General features: G+C 43.5%; 1 protein-coding gene across 1 annotated transcript in view; it reads right to left on the minus strand.

Annotated features, from left to right (window-relative positions):
* The window catches only part of LOC138473432 (myosin heavy chain, clone 203-like), a 422,216-nt gene that overhangs the window by 214,809 nt on the left and 185,571 nt on the right, over positions 1-21,836 (minus strand). Inside the window, exon 4 of the mRNA XM_069612090.1 lies at positions 19,128-19,239. Coding sequence (XP_069468191.1) covers positions 19,128-19,239 — 112 coding nt within the window. The remainder of the gene's footprint in view (positions 1-19,127; positions 19,240-21,836) is intronic.

Raw genomic sequence — 21,836 nt, forward strand, 5'->3', positions numbered from 1 at the left:
GTTGGCGTGTGTGGCTGTGTTGTGGTTTGGGGGAGTCTCGGGTGGGGACGGGGGCTGAGAGATGGGGGTTTGGACATTAAAACACCAGATTTCAGAGAAATCCTGCAGGTGGGGGTGAAACCCCCAAATATTTTTTTAAAAAAAGCTCATTTCGGAGCTCTGAAGGGAAAAATACCTTTACAATGCTGGTTTTATGATCAATAGAAAAGGGACATTGTAAATCAGTCTTTTTCACTTGAAAGATTTAAAATGAGGTATTTTCACATAGAACTGTTGAGTTAGTTACCCAATGTGTTTCCCAGACGGTTGATGGAACGGGATTCCCAGAGCTCATCACGCTCTTCAAGACCTGATATAGTTCTTTCCCCTTTAGGTATGTGTACGCTAGCACCTCAAAACATCTCCATGGGATTGAAAATCACAGCAGCCCCTGTTCCTTGGAGTGTATATAATAATCTCGGGAGAGTCACAATTTTAATAGTAGCCATCTTTCCTAGTCATGAAATTTGTAGAGGAGTCCATTTCCCTAAATCCTCCTTCACCAGCTGCAGTAATTGTGGGTAATTTCTATCGAACAGCTGGGAAACCTTTTTGTTATATTAACCCCCAAATATCTCATAGAGCTATCCACATTTTAAACGGCGAATAGGAGGACAAAGTCTCCTTCTGTTGAGTGGATAAACCTAGTTCCAAATGCTCCGATTTCCCCATATTGACCTGTTTTACATCGGCCATTTCTTCCAATAATGCTGGTATTGATTGTTCACGTTCCAGTAATGTCAGCAGCAGGTCATCTGTGAAGGCCGCGATCTTATGCCCCTCGCCCCCAAACATGATACCCTGTATGGTCTTTCTCGCTCTAATTCTATGTAAGAATGGTTCTAGGTATATAACATCTAAAAGTGGTCGAAAGCGGGCCCCTACCTACTTTTATGCTACGAGAGACGTTTAATTGCCAACCGTAACATGGGAGCTTGATAGTTAGCCGGAACTTGGTCCCCATTCTCATCTGTTCCATCTCAAAAAATAAAAAAGGCCATTCTACATGATCAAACACCTTTTCAACATCTAAGGACAGTAAAACTGTGGGAATCTCTTTTATATGGACTTTTTCAATTAAATGGGTAACCTTCCTGGGGTTATCTGAAGTCTGTCTACCCATTATAAACCCTGATTGATCCATATGTATCAAATCAGGCAGACATTGCGCTAATCTTGCTGCCAAGATACTAGTAAACAACTTTGCATCAATGTTTAGTAGGGCGATGGGTCTATATGATCCGCATTTGATCGTGTCTTTCGCGGGCTCTACAAAAACCACCACCGTAGCTTTCCACATGTTTGGTGTCACTGCCCCTTTGACACCTACCGTATTAAATAATTCCCCTTATATCATGACTAACTGCCTCGCCTAGTCTTATATTGCCGGCAACCCATCTGGTGCTGGTGCTTTGTTTATTAGCAATGCTCTTATTGCCTCTACAACCTCTTCCTCACTAATTTCCCTATCTAGATTCTCCCGCTACTCCGATGTTATTTTGGGCATATTTATCTCCCCCCGTAGCGTTGTATCTCACGATAATCAGGATGATGACGCGTATAATAATTCATAATATTGAGCAAACATTTCGGTAATTTCCTCCGTCCTGGCAACTAATGACCCATCAGGCTGTGATATTCGCTGTATCAGCTTCGCAGCCTCTATTCCCTTCAATTGTCATGCCAGCAATTTATCCGCTTTATCAGCGTAGACATAATATCTTTGTTTAGTTAGCAGCAAAGATCTCTCTGCTCTCCGAGTTCGCAAAATATTCAGTTGACTATTTAACTCCTTCAATTTATTGGATAATACCATTGTTCTATGATTAGCTCTAGCAATTTAGGTATCCCACACTTGGGTATCAAGATCCACTTCTATCTTCGCCCTCTGTACTTTAAGTGCTATAAGTTCTCCTGGAATCACCACTTTAAAAGCATACCATGTTCCCTCAGGTGAGACCGACTGATTGCTATTAGTAGAGAAATACTCTTCTATTTTAAGTCTTATTTCCTCAGCCGTTCCTTCATCATGTAATAATTCCCTAGGGAACGTCCATGCCCATAACCCAACACACGGTCCCATAACTCTGAAAAGAAACATTAGGCAGGCATGATCCGACAGAGCTAGATCCCACCTATTTCTTTTATGTCCGCCAATAATTTAGCCAATACCCACACGTAATTTATTCTCAAAAGGGATGGATATATTTATGTGAAAAATGCGTATATCCTTTTTGTCCCCCCTCTTCCTCCCCCATACATCCCAAATTGTTATGTTTTCAAAACTTCTTTTTAACACCCGTGAGGGTTGTAGTGTTCCTTTCCCCCACTCCTGTCTACCTTAGGTTCCCAGTCCATATTCAAATCTCCCGTAAATATTATTTCCCCACATGCAAAATCTTACGACCTCCCATAAAAAGATCACCTGACCTGTATTAGGTGCATAAACTGTTGCTAAAGTGATTAATTTGTGCTCCATTTGCAGCAGCAAAAACAGGTATCTTCCCTCCATGTCCGCTTTGTATCGCACCATCAATGCCTTTAATGAATTTCTAAGTCCTATCATTACCCCCAAGGTTTTCCCAGCTGCGTTGGATTGATATATTCTAGAGAACAAACAAAATGTCCCCACTAATTTATCCACCTTCCTAATGTGTGTCTCCTGTAACAATGATATCCACCCTTTCCTTTTTGAATATAGCTTTCACCTTTTTCCGCTTCACCAGGGAGTTTAACCCCCTTACAATACGTGATATAACCTTGAATGTATACTATATAGAAATATTCACTATTAAAATCATGCAATTCCCCTATAGGCATAGTTGCTCTTTCATGTTTCCTCTGCCCCCTCCCCCATTATCCATCACCCTCCTTCCCTATTTTACCCCCCTCCCACCAAATCCATCTCAAGCCCAGGCCTACAATCCTGATACCCTTGGGAGACAACCCCCAAGCTAAGGCCCGATACAAAACCTGGTGACACCCCCATCGGGAAGTATCCTACCACCTCCCTTAGATTCCAAGACATCCTCCGCCACCCCTCCGAACTTCCCTTGAGCCTGCTATTATTGTTTACCCCGACCCCTTCCTTATTTCAAGGTGCGATTCTTTTAAGAAGCTCCTTCACCACTCCTTTCAGCCCCTCCTCCTTGCCGTTTCCCTCAAGGACCTTTTAAGTTTGCTCCACGTTCACCCTTCTTCCCCGTTACCACTGACCAATCCCATCATCGCGTTCCTCGTTGAGCGGGGGACCATGCTGGTCACTCTCCGTGCCCCTCTTCTTCCTCGATATTGAGCAATGCCAGTCCTTCAGCCCACATTGCTTTTCAATGTTGTACCCCCTCCAGAGTAAATAGCAGCCCAAATGGAAACGTCCATTTATACAAGATCTGTTTTGTCACCAAAGCACGTGTTACTTGGCTCATGTCTCTTTGCTTCTGAAGTCTCACCAACGACAAGTCTTGATACAATTGAATTTGCATCCCGTTAATTGTAACATCTCCTTCTGCTCTTGCTGCCCGTAAAATACTCTCTTTCAGCGCATAGAAGGTTGATGCAACCAAGACGTCTATGGGTCTAGCACCGGATTCTTTCCTCCTCGAACCTACTCTATGGATCAGATCAGTCCCTATGTCTTCCGGCAGGACATACATCAGCAGATTCCCAAAACATTGTTGAACCGTAGGTCTTAAATCAGTGTGAGATTGTCCCACTTAAGCCTTTGATGCGAATATTAGACCTTGAGCGGTTCTCCGAATCTTCAGTCTTTACTTCTAAGTTGTGTGAGAATCTCTCCAGTTGTTCTAAAAGTTCACTATTCTGCCAGACCTCCTAGGATGTCTCCACAAGACCTTGTTCAGTGACGTCGACTTTCACCCAGCTCTTTCATTTCCTCCTTAACTCCTTTCAAAGAGGATCTCAATTCTTCCCGTAACGTCGCAAATTGTTGCTGAAAGTTCTCTGCAAGTCTCCTTTCCATCCGAGGCATTCTTTGAGGTCCCTTTTTCTGAATGCCATTTCACAAGCTTCTGGGGTATCCCTTTTCTCCCCCTCTGCTATGCCATTCTCATTGAGTCCTGTAGCCGTATCTTCAATCTGTTTTCAACACCTCTCAAGCTGACCTTCCTGTTCATCATTTTAGCCTGTGTACCCTTGTCTTTAGATTTTGGCATTAGGATTTGTTAAATTGTCCACTCACGCTACCTGTATTTGTGGTGTCTGTCTCTGCTTGTGCCCACTGATTCTATTGGGTTCACAATTTTGTCTCAACTGAGTGTAAGCTTTCCACTTTTGTATCAACATATATTTCCATTACACATGCCAAGCTTGCCTTCAGTTTTAGCCATATTTGGAGGGAGGCTCTACTTACACCTTTCTAGGGCAAGTCTCTGCCATCTTATGCTCCACTGCTGACAGCAATGTACAGTCGCTTGATCTCTTGACTGATTACATCTATTGAGGCACTCTGTGCCCAAAGGCTTGTGAGCTGTAGCAAGTCCTCCACCCCCTCCACTTCCAGCTACTAAAATCCATTCACCATTATCCACAGAATACATAAAGTGAGCACCCCTCCTGCTAATACACCTAACGTCTGCACCTGTTCGCAGGATGTTTTCAATTCCCAGTTCACGGGCTTCTGGGCTTAACACCTCCTCTTCCAATCACTATATTGCTTCCTGGGGCTGTGCCGTCCTCATGATCCCTTCTTACCGTCAAAAAGATACACCTTTATTGTCTCCAGCGCTCTCACTCATGGTGGGCGCATGTTGCTTCGCACACACCACGGGCTATTTTTCCACTTATTCCGGCTTCGGCTCCTCACCTTCTGCGGCCGACCCCACCTCAGACGTGCCGTACATTCATTTGTGCCTTTCCCAATTACCGCCCATGCCACAGCATCCTGGTTGACTCCAAACACACTAATGCACAGTCTGCTATAATTTCAGCCCAGTATGAAGGAAAGGGCTTCACTGACTTATTTGCAGACAGCCTTCTGGAAGTGGCAATGATTATCCCCTTGGGAATAAGATGTATTTTAAACTGTCATTTTCTTCCTTTCCCGGGAGGCATCACGTGCTGTTCCTCGCCCCCTTCACTCCCTGCTGCTGCTTACCCACTGTATTCCATCCAGAAGCAATCTCCGAGTAGAGCCATGGCCTCCGACGTGGTAGGATTCCCTTTCGCTATAGACCTCACTGGATTATATGTTCCAGCAACGTTCCGTCTAGGGCTCTGTCTCTCATCATTCATCGACCATATGTCAGGGCTGTCTTCAGGTGTTTCTTTGCTCCTTATATCCCAATATTCTTCCCAGCGTTCACCGTAATTGGGTTTGCCACCAGCCACGTAGAGAGGCAACGCCCAGTTTCACCCAGCCGGCGGGATCTTCCCATCGCTCAAAAGGAGAGGGGGCAACCTCCACTTTAAGGGTCGCGTGCAATATTGGAGACATTATGTTCCTCTTTGGTGCCCAGCCCAGCTCCAAACAGAGAAGGTGGCCTTGCAGAGCTAAGGACCACACGTCCTTACTCACCAGCGGCCATCTTGGAATTGGGTTCTGCATTTCTAAGCTTGTCTGTGAGAGGGGAAGTGGTGGAAGCAAAGTTAGGGATGAATCGTCTGTAATAACTAACTAGGCCCAGGAAGGCCCGTAGTTCTGTGTTGGGATCCTGAATTTCTTCAACTGTTAGTTTGAGGCTGAACCCATCTATTTGCCACAAAGAAGACTCAATATTTTACAACAGATCTAGCAAGATGACACTTCTTCGGATTGCTGGTAGGTCTAATTTTCTTTAGCGCTCAAGTAACCATATATAAACTTGATATATGGTCTGTTCATGACTTACTATAAATGATATCATCAATGTAGGCTCCACAAAATGAAGCATATGTTCTAAGAAATTGGTCCATTAGTCTTTGAAAGGTAACTCGGTGTCATGATGCATACTCCCGGAGAGCCAGTCCAAGACCGGCAGCCCCAGAAGCACACATCAGGTACCCAAGGGAAGGTCCAGCAACCCCAAATAGGGGCCCTTTGGACACAGGCGCCAGGCTCATTTTGGACATCAGTCCTGGCGCCGTAGGCACCAGGCTCATAAAGGGAGTGCTTTTGGTGGACTTACCTGATGCAGACCATGCTGCCAGATCCAGACCTCTTTGAGGCCTGAAAGGAACTACTTTACCTGTGGGACTATTTTGCCACTCGGGCGTGGTCAGGGAAGGATACATACCTGATTGGGGAAGGATACATACCTGGGACTTCTTTGGAGGCTATTTAAGCCACGCCCAGACAGCAGCTCACACTTTGCGTTGCTCTGCTCCTAGCAGCTGGACGCTCACGTGTCTGCTCCTGCATCCTGACTCCAGCCATGCCTGCTTCAGTCCTGGAACACCTAAAAGGAAGAAGAGAGGAAGCGAAGGCGAATAAAGGACATTACCTTATATTGCATGGGATCCGGAGCCAACACGCCGACGATACTAAAGGAAAAGACATTATTTTTGGATTCCTCGCGTTGCTCGTTGCAGCGCTGCGCTCAACTCACCGGTCCACAAGGAATTCCGTACTCCTACGACCATCCGCACGTTCCGCTGCATTCCAGCACCTAGGAAGGAGAAGAGAATAACAAAAGGTGAGCCAGAGAAAACATTGGGAAAAAACTGATTTGCCAGAAGGCTTACCTGGCGATTGGTGGGGGAGAATCCTTCCTCATCTCGGGTCGGCACGCCTTTTGGCAGTACCGCGCCCCGGCCCCTATGGGGAAAAAAGAACACGCGCATTAGTGGGTGAACATACAGACATTAGAAAAACCACCCCAACATAAGCTCACCTGAATTATCCATAGCGAATTGTCTTCTCTACGTGGAATCTTTGCTCTGCACCTGCGCTAAAAGACTAAAAGCAGTCCATTGAAAATAAAGGCCAAAAAGGAAGGGAGAACAACCCTTGAACTTGATAAGTCATATACTTACCAAAGCGCCTTATTCATCCAAAAAACCAGTGAAGCAACTGGACCTGAATGCCCGTCCAATAACCAGTGAAGCAACTGGATTCTACCGCACCCCTGCACCAGAAGCAGGTTGGAGAGCTCATCATTTCAAATCTTAAGGTGAGAATTAACGGGAAGGTTCAGAGGTGGTTTGAAGAGAGAGTAAAAGGGGAAAGGAGGGGTTCGACTCGTCACTCCGCAGGTGATTAAAATCCTTTTCCCCATCTACAGAAAGATCTTCCTACGCATCAGACAGGCGAGGTTTGGAGGTGTTCCGAGGTGAACCCAGTCGGTGTTCCGAGTCCTGCGCATCACCTTAGAAGAGGCTGCAGCAGCCCAGAACTGGTCAGCGTCTCCGTGGGAGTCAGGTGAGCGTTACACTGGGGCACCATGCAACCCAAACGGTAAAACCTTAAATTGAAATAAACCTATCTGAGTATAAAAGGCTGTCTTTGCTTTGTCTATGGGATTAACTGGTACTTGCTCCTTGATCCTTTTGTTAAATCAATAATAGATAGATATATTGATTCTCCCAGCCTATCAATAAGATCATCTATTCTGGGCATGGTGCGATACTTCTTTAATCTTTCTGAAGTCAATACAAAACCTTCATGAATTAACAGGCTTAGCAACCAGCGCAATAGGGGAAGACCAAGGGCCTTGAGAGAGTTCGATAATATTCGCTCTTAACACAGCCTCTACCTCTTCTTGAATAATCTGTCTTTGTTTTTAATCTTTATTTACACAACATCCATCCTAAATCACAAGACAATCAATGTATAACATAAAACATTGCAAATTACAAAAGAAAATCATAACATTTTACACAAAACTATGTACAAAGCGAGATATACAATACACTAAACCCCAATAAATCAAATATATCTCCCAATTACCCTCCGACCCAACAACTGCAATGCCAAGTCAAAATAACTGTAAAAATGTACCCCATATTTTCTCAAACAAACCTAGTTTACCAAGTCTCCTATATATCACTCTCTCCATATTTGCAAATTCATGCATCTCAGACAACCACGTCTCAATATTCAATGTCAAAGAATTCTTCCAGTTCCTCAAGATAATTTTCTTACCAGTCATCGCCCCTCGGAACAACCACTTCTTCTCACTCTGATTGAGAACATCCAAAGACTCATCACTCCCCAATATGACCACACTAAAGACCAATACAGGGAGACAAACAATCACCTCATCACATACCTGTCTGATCTCACCCCAGAATAGTCTCACCAGTCTACAATCCCATAGCAGATGTTCCAGCGTACCGATCTCGCAAACATCTCCAAAATTCTGCACTCTCCAACATCCCTCTTTTACACATTCTCTCAGGTGTCCAATAAATTCGATTTAGAATTGTTATCTGTATTGACCTCTCTGTGTGTCCCAGAGAGCACAATTTCACATTCATAGACATATTTTGCCACAAGTCCTCTGTGACATCCATTCCGATCCTCCTGCCCCACTCCTCTACTTCGAGGGATTCCATAAGGTTCTGATGAATAACCTTCCATGGAGGAGTACGAATATGATGGTATATCACTTTAAATCTACCTGGTTCTGCTCTAAATGCACCAGGGAACTGTTGTAGGAGATCTATTAGGTCTTGTTTTTGATATTGTGGTAAGTCAGGAGAAATTAATTTGTTGGCATAATTTTCTTCAGTTAATAAGCAGGTTAATATTACTGAAGTGTTTTAATAGAGTTGTCTTTCCACTCTTTAAGTACATTAATATGATAAATATGCATTTTGATTTTTCTGTCTGGTTGAGAGACTTTTTAATTGAACAGTCTCATCTGTTCAAAGATTTCATAATAGCCATGCCTCCTGGAAAGCATCTTGTTTTCAGAGGATGCAAGTAAAACCAAGACCTTTTGACCTACAGAAAAATCTCATCACTGCTTTCTTATTATGGTTTTTGGGTTTGTGTCACATTAGTTTGGAAGATATTTCGAACTGCTGCCATATGTTCTTTCAATCTTTGAGCTGTTTGGGATAATGGTATGGTAGCTCGCTCTCTCTCTCTCTCTTCCCATGTTTCACACAACATATCTAACACATCTCTTGGTTCTCTTCCATATAATAGTTCAAAGGGGGATACTCCGGTGGAAGACTGAGGAGTCTTCCTGAGGAGTCTTCCTAATGGCAAACAGGGCCAAGATAATGTCCAGATTTTTCTTGTCTACTTCTACTATGTTTTAAAGTCAGATTAAATCTTTCCACTACTTCCTCAGTTTGGGGATGATAAATGGATGCACTTAAGTTTTAATCTGAAGATTCTCCTTAACTTTGGCCATAAATTTACTCATAAACGTGGATCCTTGATCTGTCAAAATTTCTTTTGGGAATTCAATTCTAGAGAAGAAAGGGAGTAAATGTTTCAAAATCTGTTGTGAAGTATTATTTCACAAAGGAAAAGCCTCAGGGTAAGGTGTTGCGTTATTTAAAATTATCAGTTTTATATCGGTGACCTAGTTTTGAGGTTTCTAAAGGACCCACTATATCCATTCCTACCTGCGATAAGGGAATATCTAAAACAGGCAAATGTTGTAATGGAACTGGAGGAGGAATTTGGAGTACTGGTTTTCTGACATAAGGGACATGTATTGACAAAAGTCTTTATGTCAGCATAAATCCCAGGCCCATAGAATCTATTCACAATTTGTACCTGACTTTTGGCAGTTCCTAAATGGCCTCCTGGCAAATGAGGATGAGGGATTTCCAGAACAATATGTGTATGGCTTTTAGGTACCACAATTTGTGACCATGATATACCTGCCTGTTCCACATCTCCTCTACATAAAAATCCAAACTTTAGGGAAAATAATGGCCCTGTCTTTTCCCTTCCCTCATCTTCTGATATTACCTGAATTAAGGGTTCTGCTAACAAAGGATCATTTCTTTGAGCAAAAACTAAGTGAGGGATAAGGTCTTCCTCTTCCTCGAGTTCAACGCCCAGTTTGGTCAATGATCTCTTCCTTGTATGCCCTTACACGTTCCTTTTCTCTTTCCTCTCTTTAAAATCGTCAATGCCCTTTCCGTCTAATTTAGTAGCATCTGTCCTTCCATCCACTCATTCTGTACTGTTATCATTCTACCTGCTTTGTCTTTCTCTCTTTTTAGTCTCCTGACTTCCTCTTCTATTTCCATCTGTCTGTCCCTTCTCTCATTGTGCTCTTTATGTTCATCACGTGTGGACATATATACGTTCTTTAGTGTTACTTTCTTCCATGCGGTCTTCACTATTAAAAGCGGGAAGAGTGTATGTTGGATTAACATACCCCGCTGCTGCTTTTAATTCCTTTAAACTATAGATTCCCTGCTCATCCTCCATTGTGCTATCATTTTTACGTCGTCCTCTTTATGCTGATTTAGCATCCACTCCTTCTAAGGCTGGTCTTCTCTCTCGCTCTGATACATCTTCCATAGTTCTAAAATAGCTAACATTTTCTGTAGCTTCTTCCCTGTATATGTTTCATGCAAGTGTGTTGTCATGTGTCGCAATATTGTTTTTGATAACAAGACCTCTTGAGGCCACAAGGTGGGTGTTTTATTAGTCGTGCCTTTTACCCACTCAGCATGGTACTTTCTAAGCTTAGGTATATATCTTGGTAATGTCTTGCATAAATGTAAAAGGGGAGTATCCCCCATTATGACCAGTCATTTTTAATTGTCAATACTTACCAGGATTTTTCCATGTATTATTTATTTAATCACACTTCAACAATCACTTCAGGCCAGCACCATCAATCGTCGCCCATTTCCCCCACAAAATGTCTCCAAACAATTTCCAACTCTATACAACAATATTCATTGTATCTTTTCATTTATAGTTTTTATCAGTTTGTACTATCCCGTTATTTGTGTTTGATAATTTAAGAATCATATTTTATTCTACTATTTCCTCAAATACTATCCTCCTAGGTTTGATTGGCGCCAATCGCCTGCTTTTCTAGGGTCTAAAAACTTGTCAAATTGTATTACTATTGTTCTTATAATTTTTAGTCTTCAACCTATTTTCACTAATAAAAAAAGGAGCAGAAACAAAAGGAAGAAGAAAGAGAAAGAATAGAAGAGAAGAAACATGAAGAAATAGAAGCCCAAAGATTGAAAGAACGTAGGTTGCAAAGAAGGCGAGAGGAAGAAGAGAAAAGAGAGATGAGGAGAAGGGAAAAAGAAATGAGAAGGATTAGGGGACAAAGAGATGACGAAATAGATCAATATCGTAGATGTATAATACCCATTGACGCATGAGAGCGATGGGAAGAAGAGAGGGGATCACAACAGCCCGGCAGGGAACTGCAAGGGATACAGAGAATACAAACATGGGCTGACGAACATGAGGTAGAAGGCCTAGGGAAAAGGATTGGGGATCTATGTAGACAAATGAGAGAGAACGGTGGTTACAATGCAATGCGGAACATTGCAGGATCTCCACTAAGGAAACAGGTGATAAATTGGTTTAACACATTGATGGACGAGCGTAGAACTCTGTCCCCAGGTAGATAAGATCTTGATGAGGAAAAAGATAATAGCCACACCGGTTGGGGCGTAATGATGTCATATGAAGAAAGGGAGGAAAGTGAGAAGGCGTGACGAGAGGGGTAAAATCGTCAGATTTAGAAGACCCAAAAGAAAAAACACCAGAACCAACACCATATTCTGAACGATCACAAGCATGGTCACGTAGTGCATGGGAAATGCCCCCACCTTATGCAAGCAGGTTAAGATCACTGCCAGGAAGAAGATGAACAGGCGAAACTAGCCCCACATGGAACATGCAAAGTGTAGGGGGATATGATTTTGGACCAGGATTTACACAATTCCCATTATTGGAGAAAGGGGGAGGATGACCAGAATATATTCTGTGCCCACAAATGGAAGGAAATTTGAAATTTAAATGACCTAGTTTAACTGTAGGTGCACAAAAATGGATTTATAAATTAGAAAGAATGACAGCGGGAATGACATTAGCAGTAGGTGGCATAAAAGGCCTACTGGCAGCTATTCTAGGAGAAAGAGCGGACAACATTTGAAGACGAGCAGGGTATGCAAGCTTAAAGGTTTTGAAATCTTACTCTGTCTCTTGTCATCATGCCCGTCTCACAGCTGTTATTTAACGTTTCAGGGTTGGTGTAATACCTAACTGGCCCTAACTCTAAAGCAATGTTTCCCTGAAATGATGCTTCTAAGGGCCATCGATGTCTGAAAGTCCAAATGAAAAGTCCATCTGTGTCTAAACCTATGCTTGCCCTCTTGCCTTTAGGTTCACCTAAAAATAGGAATACCAGGGTTTGTTTTCGGTGTCCTTCCGGCCCAGCGTGATTTCAAGCTCACAAAATGAGTTTAGATAACAGGGGTGCTTGTAGGACCTTTGCCGCATGGTCCTCCCAGCAGTCCTCTCAGTCTCTCTGGTTTGGGGTTCCCTTCCCCAAGTTTCATGCTCTCAAATGGTTCTACACAGCAGTTCCTTTTTTGTAGGCTTCTCAGGGTTCCCTTCCCCAAGCCTCAAGCCTCTCAGGTATTCCAAAACATATTTTACTTTGTCAGCATATGCCTTTAACAAATGTCTTTAATGGGGGTAGCGCCATAAACTTTCAAGAACGTTGGGCTCTTTGCTCCTCCCAGGGGCAACCACTCCGACATCTATCCCCTTTCCTTATTCTCTACACCTTTCTTCTGGCACCTTGTGCCTCTTTCGCTTCTTCCTTTTCCGTCGTGCACACTCGCACCTTCCCTTACTGTGCCTCTCTCCTTTCCCCAGGCTCAGGCCCCTTCCAGCTTTCAAACACAAAGTTGGTTTTATCAGGATCCACTTTGATTTCTTTAGGTAGGCCTCTCAGGGTCCCCTTCCCAAAGCTCAGGCCTCTCCCAGCTTTCAACACAGAACAAAATATTTCACAGTTCCTTTTAGGTTTCACAGGGTACCCTTCCCAAGCATAGGCCCCTCTAGTTCCAAATACATGTTCAGCTGGTCAGGGTGTGCCTTTTCCTTATATACAGTTTTTCTTACATGCAATCATCTCATGAAGTAGTATGAAAGGCTTTTGAAAATGCCAGGCTCTCTGCTTTTCCTAAGCGTGACCACTCTGATCTTTGGCCCATCCCTTTATTTCTTACTCTTGCTTTCCTTTGTACTTTTTATCTTCAGGTGCTTCCTGCACCCCTTTCATATATTCCTTTCCTGCACACGTTCTGTTTATTAAAACTGTCCTTCTTGCTTTATACTTGACTTTTAGTCTTTTGGCTTTGATAATCCCAATCTTTTAGTTTTGCATATGTTAGGTTTCTTCACTGCAAATCTCAAAATGCCTTTCTTCTTTTGACAATGAGGTTTCACAGTTCAATTGACTACAAATCCCAGAATGCCTTTCTTCCCTTGCCTTGAAACTTCAAAATTAACATCAGTTGCCTTTTACCATTTACAGAATTATGCAGAATGTCATTTTTGCTCACTTTCAGATCTCTGCCCCGCTTCAGCCACACGCACGCCACTGGGTTTCTCTCTCTAACTCACCCAGGTAGCGTGGCGCTGGTGGGCAGCTCCTCAGGATCTGTGGGTTGAGGTCAGGGTCTCATCACCTGCCCCTCAGACACCTCTGGGACTGGCAAACGTCCCAGAGGAACGAGCACTGGCCTAGACACGGGCAACAATGAGCAGCTTGCCTTACTCCGGCTCCATGGAGACATCGGATCCTCGCCACTCTGCAACCCTCTAGCCACACTGGGTCAGCATCTCGGTGTCCCGCTCTCCTCTCGTCCCTCCAGGCTTTCTGTGCTGCAGCTTCCATGTTCCACCCAGCATCCCCGGCTTGCTCAAATTTCTTGGCAGGAATTGGTCTGGGACGGAGAAGAGATCCCCTGCTGGAGTCAGCCACACAGCCTCCCTTCTTCTCTCCCAACTGCTGCTCTCACACCTGTGCAGAATCACACCTTTTATAGTTCTCGGTGGAGTCAAGTAGAGTAAGGTGTGAATGATTAGTTTGAAGTGCCTGATTCTATTAGTGGGACAAGTGACTCGTAGTTGGTAGTAGTAGGCCTCTCCCTGTTTTCCCATGTTAACTATAGGGTAAATCTTAATTGCTCTCGATTGCCACTTCCTCGTCCCAGTATTTGTTGGAAATGGGGAGGTGGAGACCAAACAAGATGGGAGTTGATATTTACAGGTTATATTAGTACCAGGTGATTGGTAAAGGTGAGAGGGAAATCCCCTGGCTATGGTTTTGTATCCCAAAGGTGATTTTCTTGGTGTCAGATTACTCCCCATTATTAACACCTGGACACGAGAGCACTGGTCTGTTTAACACTTCCCATGATCGGAGCTAGGGGAATACAAATAAGTGTTGGGATGGAAGTCTTATTTTACTTTCCCCTTTTCCAAGGTTTATTCTAGGATGACATTTCTGGGTTTGGAATATTGGGACCTGCATAACCCATAAAGACTTCTGGGATTTCTTCACCTACTTTCCCGTTGGAATACCTCGTCTCGCCTAGGTTACTCTCCTGAGTGCAACCCCAGACACCCCCTACCCATGTGCTCTTCCCTCACTCGTCCACTCCAAGGGTTCAGATCGGAAAGTGATGGCCCTCCCCTGGGCACCTGAATAGAGGATTCTCGGGGTCTACATGGGAGAATAACCCTAGGTTTCTCACACAGCACAAAACACCAGACTGAGCATCATTTAATAATTGTAGGGCAGACATATGGAGGGCACTGGAGTACAATATCCTGACACATCAGACATGGGTGTGATTATGACAAGGAAAATGGGAGTGGACAAAGACCCTGTAGCTTTTATTCAAGAGATTCAGGAACGTTGGCGTCTTGAGACGAGAACCGCGGGATAAAACAGTGGCACTATTTTATCATATTTTATCACAGGGACTGCATGAGCCAGTGAAAAGGCAAATGAAGAAACATGTAGGTATGGAAGCAAAGCCATGGCCATAAATACAGTTGACTATCATATATCATTGTCGATTGTTGCAAGAGAAAAATAAGAAGAAAGCAGAAAATAGAAAGTAGGAAGAATCAAAATGAGTTCAGAATTTATTTTCAAAATTTGCTATAGCAGGAGCAGTATTGACAAGTGGTGAAGGCGTGACCCCACAAGAACTACAGCCAGCGCAGCAAAGTAATGTAGTGCATCCTATGGATCAAAGTGTGTACAACCTTTAGCCATGAGGTAGAGGGAAGGGACCTAGAGGAAGAGGTGGATTTCAAAACCCTCAAGGGGGAGGAGAATTTAATGGCGGAGAGCCAAAATAATGTTGGAATTGTGGGAGGACAGGACATATAGCCAGAACGTGTAGAGGTAGAGGAGGGAGCATGCAACAGAACTGACAAGGGGGGATGGGCTATTCTCCACAGTACAAAACAGAAGCACAGGAGTAAAATGCTCAAGATCACACGCAGTATCAGACAGGTGCGTCACAAACACAGCAAGCACAGCAGATTCCACAGCAAACACAGTCATCACAAGGGCAATCACAGCAAGCACACATGCAGGTGAAAAGTACAAACGTAGCAACCACAGTACACCCTGATACAACAAGTGATGGTGCCACAATGGAAGGCAAATATAGGAGCCCCACAAGCTTCCACACCCAGGATAGGGAGTGCGACAGTAGTGGGAGGGAATCCTTTTACAGGTACAGGGATGAATTTATATCCACAATAGGAAAGCCCACAGAGCCACTTGTGTTCAGTACTGTCTGTGACACCAGACCCACAAGAGGAACCAGGGGTCAGGGTAACGCTAGGAGGCAAGAAATGTTCGTTCCTCGTGGACACTGGAGCAATTTGTTTCTGTGTACGATAGGGAAAGTGCCCAATGTCTGATCACCATGAATGCGCAGGGATTCTCTGGGGGCATAAGTTTGGTTCCTTTTACTGACAAATTACCACTTTCTATAGGTGAACTTGGTGTGTCAATGGCATTATTGTATTCCCGGCAGACACCAGTTAACATATTAGGAAGAGACTTGATGGCAAAACGAAACAGGACAATGTCTTTCACTGACAAAAGGGAAAGTGTGTTAAAATCCAGGGATACATTATATGAATATGAGAGAATTTATATCAACTTTTACAGGCCAATAGGCATTGCAAGGGGTCCTTTTAGATCAAGAAATGTTTTTTGTATGGAGTAAATATTTTGCTGATGTGGCTTCCTGGACTGGCAGGGAAAATATTGAGCATACAGGATGAGTTTTTGTTTAGACCAGAAATACCTAGGGATGAGGAGGAGGGACAGGTCATTCCCATAGAGATATAGGCAGCAGCAGTTAATCAGGGAAGGATATAGACTGACAGATTTGACAGACAAAGACTGAAGATGAAGACTGGTTGAGAGATGAATATTCGGACAACAAATTAGTATTCTTCTACTTCCAAGTCTCACTTATTGGATGAAAATTGAGAATAGAGAAACACCACAGAGAACGGAATTGGAAAAAAAAAATTACTTTTCCAGGAAGATTTAGAAAAGTTCACAAGCATCTCACGGACCAGCAGCCCAGAGTGGAGCAGGAGTGGTTAAAATTAAGCTTAAACCAGGAGCAATTTCGCCACGTGAAAAACAGTACTCCATGTCCAGAGAAGCAGATGAAGGCTTATTTGAGACCATGTCCGCTGCAATAAAGCAGGGAAAATTGGTGCCATCAGAGTCCCCATGTAACACGGCTTTGTACCCAGTGCAGAAATCAATTGGGGGGTCGTGGAGATTTATTCAGGATCGCCGCCCCTTGAACAATCTTCTTGAAGCAGAATTTCCTCGAGTTCCAAACCCTGCTGCAATACTATGTTACATTTCAGCTAAAGCCAACTATTTTACAGTAAAAGACTTAAAAATGCCTTCTTTTCAATTCCCCTTCATGCGGAGTCACAAGGTCCGACTTCGTTCTCATATAGTAACCAGCACCTGAAACATACAAGACTGCCTCTGGGGTACTGTGAGTCCCCATCATTTCCAATACAGTCCTTCAGATGGACCTAGGTAACATACAAATTGAGAGCACGCGAGTACAGTATGTAGATCTATTAGTGTGCAGTGAGACAGAGGAAAGTTACAGGGAAGACTCAGTTTGACTAATGACAATACTAGCAGAAAAAATATATAAAGTAGACAAAGACAAGCTTAAATATTATCAGGGAGAGGTCATGTACATAGGACAGCGCATCTCTCAAGAGGGGAGAAAAGTGACACCTGAAAGAGTAGAAACAATCATGAAAACTCCAAAACCTGAGACAGAAAGGGAAATGCAACAGTTTTTAGGCCTATGTAATTATTGCATGGCCTGGGTTTTTGATTACATTACATATATTCGACGACTTTTAAAAGGACTCAAGAAAGCACAGATAGGTAAAATTAAGATAACATGGACAGATGACATGACTGAAGGATTTGAAGAATTAAAAAGGGTGATTTGCACAGCCTTTGTGCTAGGAATACTAGACTATAATGAAGAGTTTTACTTATTCTCACATTCAAATGGAGAATAAGTAAAACTAAGTAAAAAGACACTTTGACTGTTGATGCAGGAGAGACCTGGGTACCTCCGACACAAAATGCAGGATTATTCAGCTTTGATTCCAGGTCTTACATTTCCTATTCACAAAGGCTCATGAAAGATGCAGTCTTTCAGTGAAAAGGTCAAGGGCACTTCCCTCCTTGCAATCCTCTTTGGTCTTGCCATCTTCAGCCTTGTATTAAACTGCTATCTTGGAACTGCTGCTTCCTTGTGTGCTTTGCCTTGCTTAGAGCATGCTTTCATGCTCCGCCTTTTATGCTTGTGGGGCAGTGTGATGAAGTCAGGTGTGTGTAATGATCAGTAACTGCCTGACTTTGCCTGTCCATGGTGTTGGGACATGTCGGGTATATGGCTCTGGTGTTTGTCCATTGTCGCTCACGTTGAACTGTCTGTGAGAAAGTGTTTGTATCGGAAAAAGGGGCCGGGGTTGAATTCGTAGGTATCCTACCTGGTAGGATGGGGAAAAGGTGTTATTGGGAAGGGGATACCGTGTCTCACCCTCCAGTGTCCCACTTCCACTCATCCAGGTGATCCTCCTGCACTGGTCCACTTCCAGGAACTGGATCCAAAAGTGATGGCCATGTCCTGGCCACCTGGATGACAGATCCCGGGGACTAGCTGGTGTGTCACCTTTAGGTTTCTTACAGAAGAGACTTTGAGAAGCAAGGACACTTGTGCACCGAAGGCCCTGATGCTACGCTCGAGTGAACCGCCTTGTCTCATGGGGAAGTGAGGCCAACGGCCTGAACAGCCTGACATATAATTTTGAACACTTCTCTCTTTTTCATAACATTGTTCCCCACAATATTTGTATTTAGAGGTAGGGATTGGTAATAGGTTTTTAGTATAGGCCCTTTATTTTGACAAAGCACCACTAGGACTGCGTTATTATTTGATGGTCGTAGCTTGCTCCCATCTGTAGATTTAGGGTTAAATAGGCATTTATCAATGCATATGTCTAAAGTACCATCTTTCCCACCTAATAAAGTGGATTAGACATTTGCTTAATTTCAGTCAACCCTTTAGATTTCTATTTAAGTTTTTTAGAATTCTCCATTTTGGATGTTTTACTTATGGATATTTAAATTGTATTGGATTTAATAAATGTATACTTGTTTGATTAATTGTCTGTTGATTCGACTGCTCACCATTACATGCTGTGATTTCTCAAACCCCCATTTTCTTTATTGGGTACTTTATCCAGGAAGGGTTTTGAATGCTGTTGGAGTTTCACCCAAACATAGCAACCCAGAGTTCCCTTTATTCATTTATGTAGGTTATGTTTGTAGCCATAACAAAATACATAAATGAAATAAAGAAAGAATAAAAAGAGTAATGCATTTCTTTTGTTAAATTGCAAAGCCAGGATCCAGCCCAGATGTGCGGGTCCATGTTCAGCAATTTACCCACTAACCTCATTGCCATTCCATTATTTAATTATTCCACTTAATCGTGCGTGTGCCGATGGGCTTCTAAAAATCAACAACTGCTGTTAAGAAACCAGTTCCAACTAAGAAGTGCCCCCACCACAAAATATACAACAGACCAATTACCGCTCATCCTGCTTCCTCTTGCTTAAGCTGAAATAGGGAACTGGTACCAAGATGTCCTCTGTCTCGGTTTTCAATTCTGGGTTCCCGGTGAGTTGCGGACTATACACAGCAGCTATATGTGAAAATAGAACAAAAATGGTTAGATTTCATCCAGAATTGGCAGCCAGAATAGCGACTCTTGCCTGTCAAATCAAGAACTTCGAGCTGCTTAGATGAAAATACCCTTATTGAGCGCTGCATGTGGCTTTTGCCAAGTAATTGTACTGGTTCCTCTGAATGAGCACAGTTCATTTTATAATTATGTCAACATAAGGCCTAATGAAACTGATATTCCATATTCTGATGAATGTAGTGTACTGCTTGATGTGGTCAGTGCATTGTCAGATGAAACGAGGTTAGTACATGACTCAGTACATTTTCAAATGATCTGATGTGTTAAATCTATGACTGAAATAATTCAGTACATTGACTTATGTAGTCAGTTCATGAACACAGTAAGTCACTGTATGGCGTAATGAAGTCCCTCTATGAAATCGTCCGAGTTTTGGCAGGCCATGACCACGTTAATTCAGTTAATGTTATGATGAAGTCAGTATGTGGTCCAGGTGGAGTTGGTCCATGAATTGAAGTCATTCAATTAGCTATTGTAGGCTGGCCTGGAGCTTAGAAAGTCAGTCCCTGGCCCTATAAAGTAAGTGAAGAATAATTTGAAGTCAGTCCATGGCCTAGTAAAGACAATCTGGTCTGATGGAGCCAGGCCATTATCAGATGAAGATGGTCCATGATCAGAAAATGACAGTCCATAGTGCAATAAAGGCAACATAGGCTTGGGTGAGGCCAGTCCATGCAATTATGCAAGCAGGAAATCGATAACTGATTTAATCAAAATCTGTCCATGTTAAGAACATGTCAATGTATGGTCCAAACAAGTCAGCTTTAACTCAACATAGTCCATTTATTTATTTGTTTGTTGGTGAATTATAAGCAGCTGCCCACCAGTGCGGGATGAGAGAAAGGAGATCAGAGGAAAATAAGACCCTGGGCATTCAATAGCCAAATTCCACTGTGACTGAGGCCTTGTATATAGATCTTTGTTGTTTTTATTCCTCATCAATTTTGGACATGGTTTGGGACAATGGACCCTTGTTTTTTGTACATAGTTCTCTTTTCCAGGGATCATCTTGAGTACACCATAGTGTAATGGTTTTCTTTTTATTTGTGTTTTCAATTTGAAGTACTTTATGGACATGGACCACATCTTTACTTTCATCTTAATTTGTTTGACTTAGATTTTTTTTTTTTACAATCTTTCATTTATTGGCTCATTTGATGCTGATTTAATTCATTTGTTTTATATGGGTATGACTTCAATATTGTGTTTCAAATATTTTTTTTATTCAAAATCAAAGTGGTGTCTGGTCTCGATAGTTTAGGCCAAGTTTCACTCTTGCTTACTCTGTTCCATGTCTATGATGCTGGCCCATGTTGTTCATGCGTGTGCGCACATGCATGCATGTGTCATGTCATATCCCTCAAATCTATCTATCACTCTGCCATCCCTACCCTCAGTCTCCTCTTCCCTCGTGACTCCATCTCTGCTTCCCTATCCTCCATTGGCTGGCTCCCATTTCCCTCGCAACTTAAATTTCATTTTCTCTGCCTAGTCTTTAAATCGCTCCATGATCTTGCTCCCCCTTATCGCTCTTCCCTTCTCTCTTTCTACGCTCCTCCTCGTTCCCTTCGTTCCGCTGACCACTTCCTCCTCACTGTTCCTCCCTCCCCTTGTGCCTCCTCCCGGTTCAGTTCCTTTCAACTCCTGGCCCCCCTCCACTGGAACGCCTTACCTCTCACAATCCACTCTATCCCCACCTTTTCCTCTTTCCGCACGTCTCTTAAGTCTCTCCTTCTCCATTCCCTGCCTTGATCCCCCTTCTCTTCCTCCCCTTCTTCCACCCTTCCCTCTCCCCTCCTCATGCCTCTCCCTCCATTCCCCCTTCCCATCCCTTCCCCTTCCTTTCCTCCTCCTCCCTCCCTCCATCTTTCTCATAGTTCTACTCCATTTCTCTCCCCTTCCCTTCATCTAATTGCTCTACATACTGTTTTGTTGACTGATTCATGTTAGTGATGCTTCTATTGTTACGGTTATTATTACGTTAATTGTATCCTGTTTTATGTGCAGCGCTTTGGTCTAAAGCGCTATATAAGCCTAATAAAATACAAATATAAAATACAAATGTTGGACTTCCAATGGCATGGGACATGATGTGGTGTGCATGACCAATGGTTGGGTGTTAAGGTGCACTTGGAGTGGTGGCATTTCATTTCACATCTCCTACATTTATGTCTATCGATCCACATTGTGTTGGAGTGAGGGGGTATCCCATGTGGTGGGGCCTGCCTACAGGTTGCCGTCACAAGTGGGGCATGCGGACATGGCGGGGCCTGCCTGCAGGTTGCCATCACAGGTGGGGAGTGGGGGCCATGTGGTGTGGGCTGCCTGCGGGGTATGGTCAAAGGTGATGGGGGGCCATGTGGTGCGGGCTGCCTGTGGGGTATGGTCACGGATGATGGGGGGGGGTCCCATGTGGTGTGGGCTGCCTGCGGGGTATGGTCACAGGTGATGGGGAGGCCATGTGGTGTGGGCTGCCCGTGGGGTATGGTCACAGGTGATGTGGGGGTCCCATGTGGTGTGGGCTGCCTGTGGGGTAT

This window comes from Ambystoma mexicanum, chromosome 8 (genome assembly GCF_040938575.1).
Source record: "Ambystoma mexicanum isolate Mex_15411 chromosome 8, UKY_AmexF1_1, whole genome shotgun sequence".
NCBI lineage: Eukaryota > Metazoa > Chordata > Amphibia > Caudata > Ambystomatidae > Ambystoma > Ambystoma mexicanum.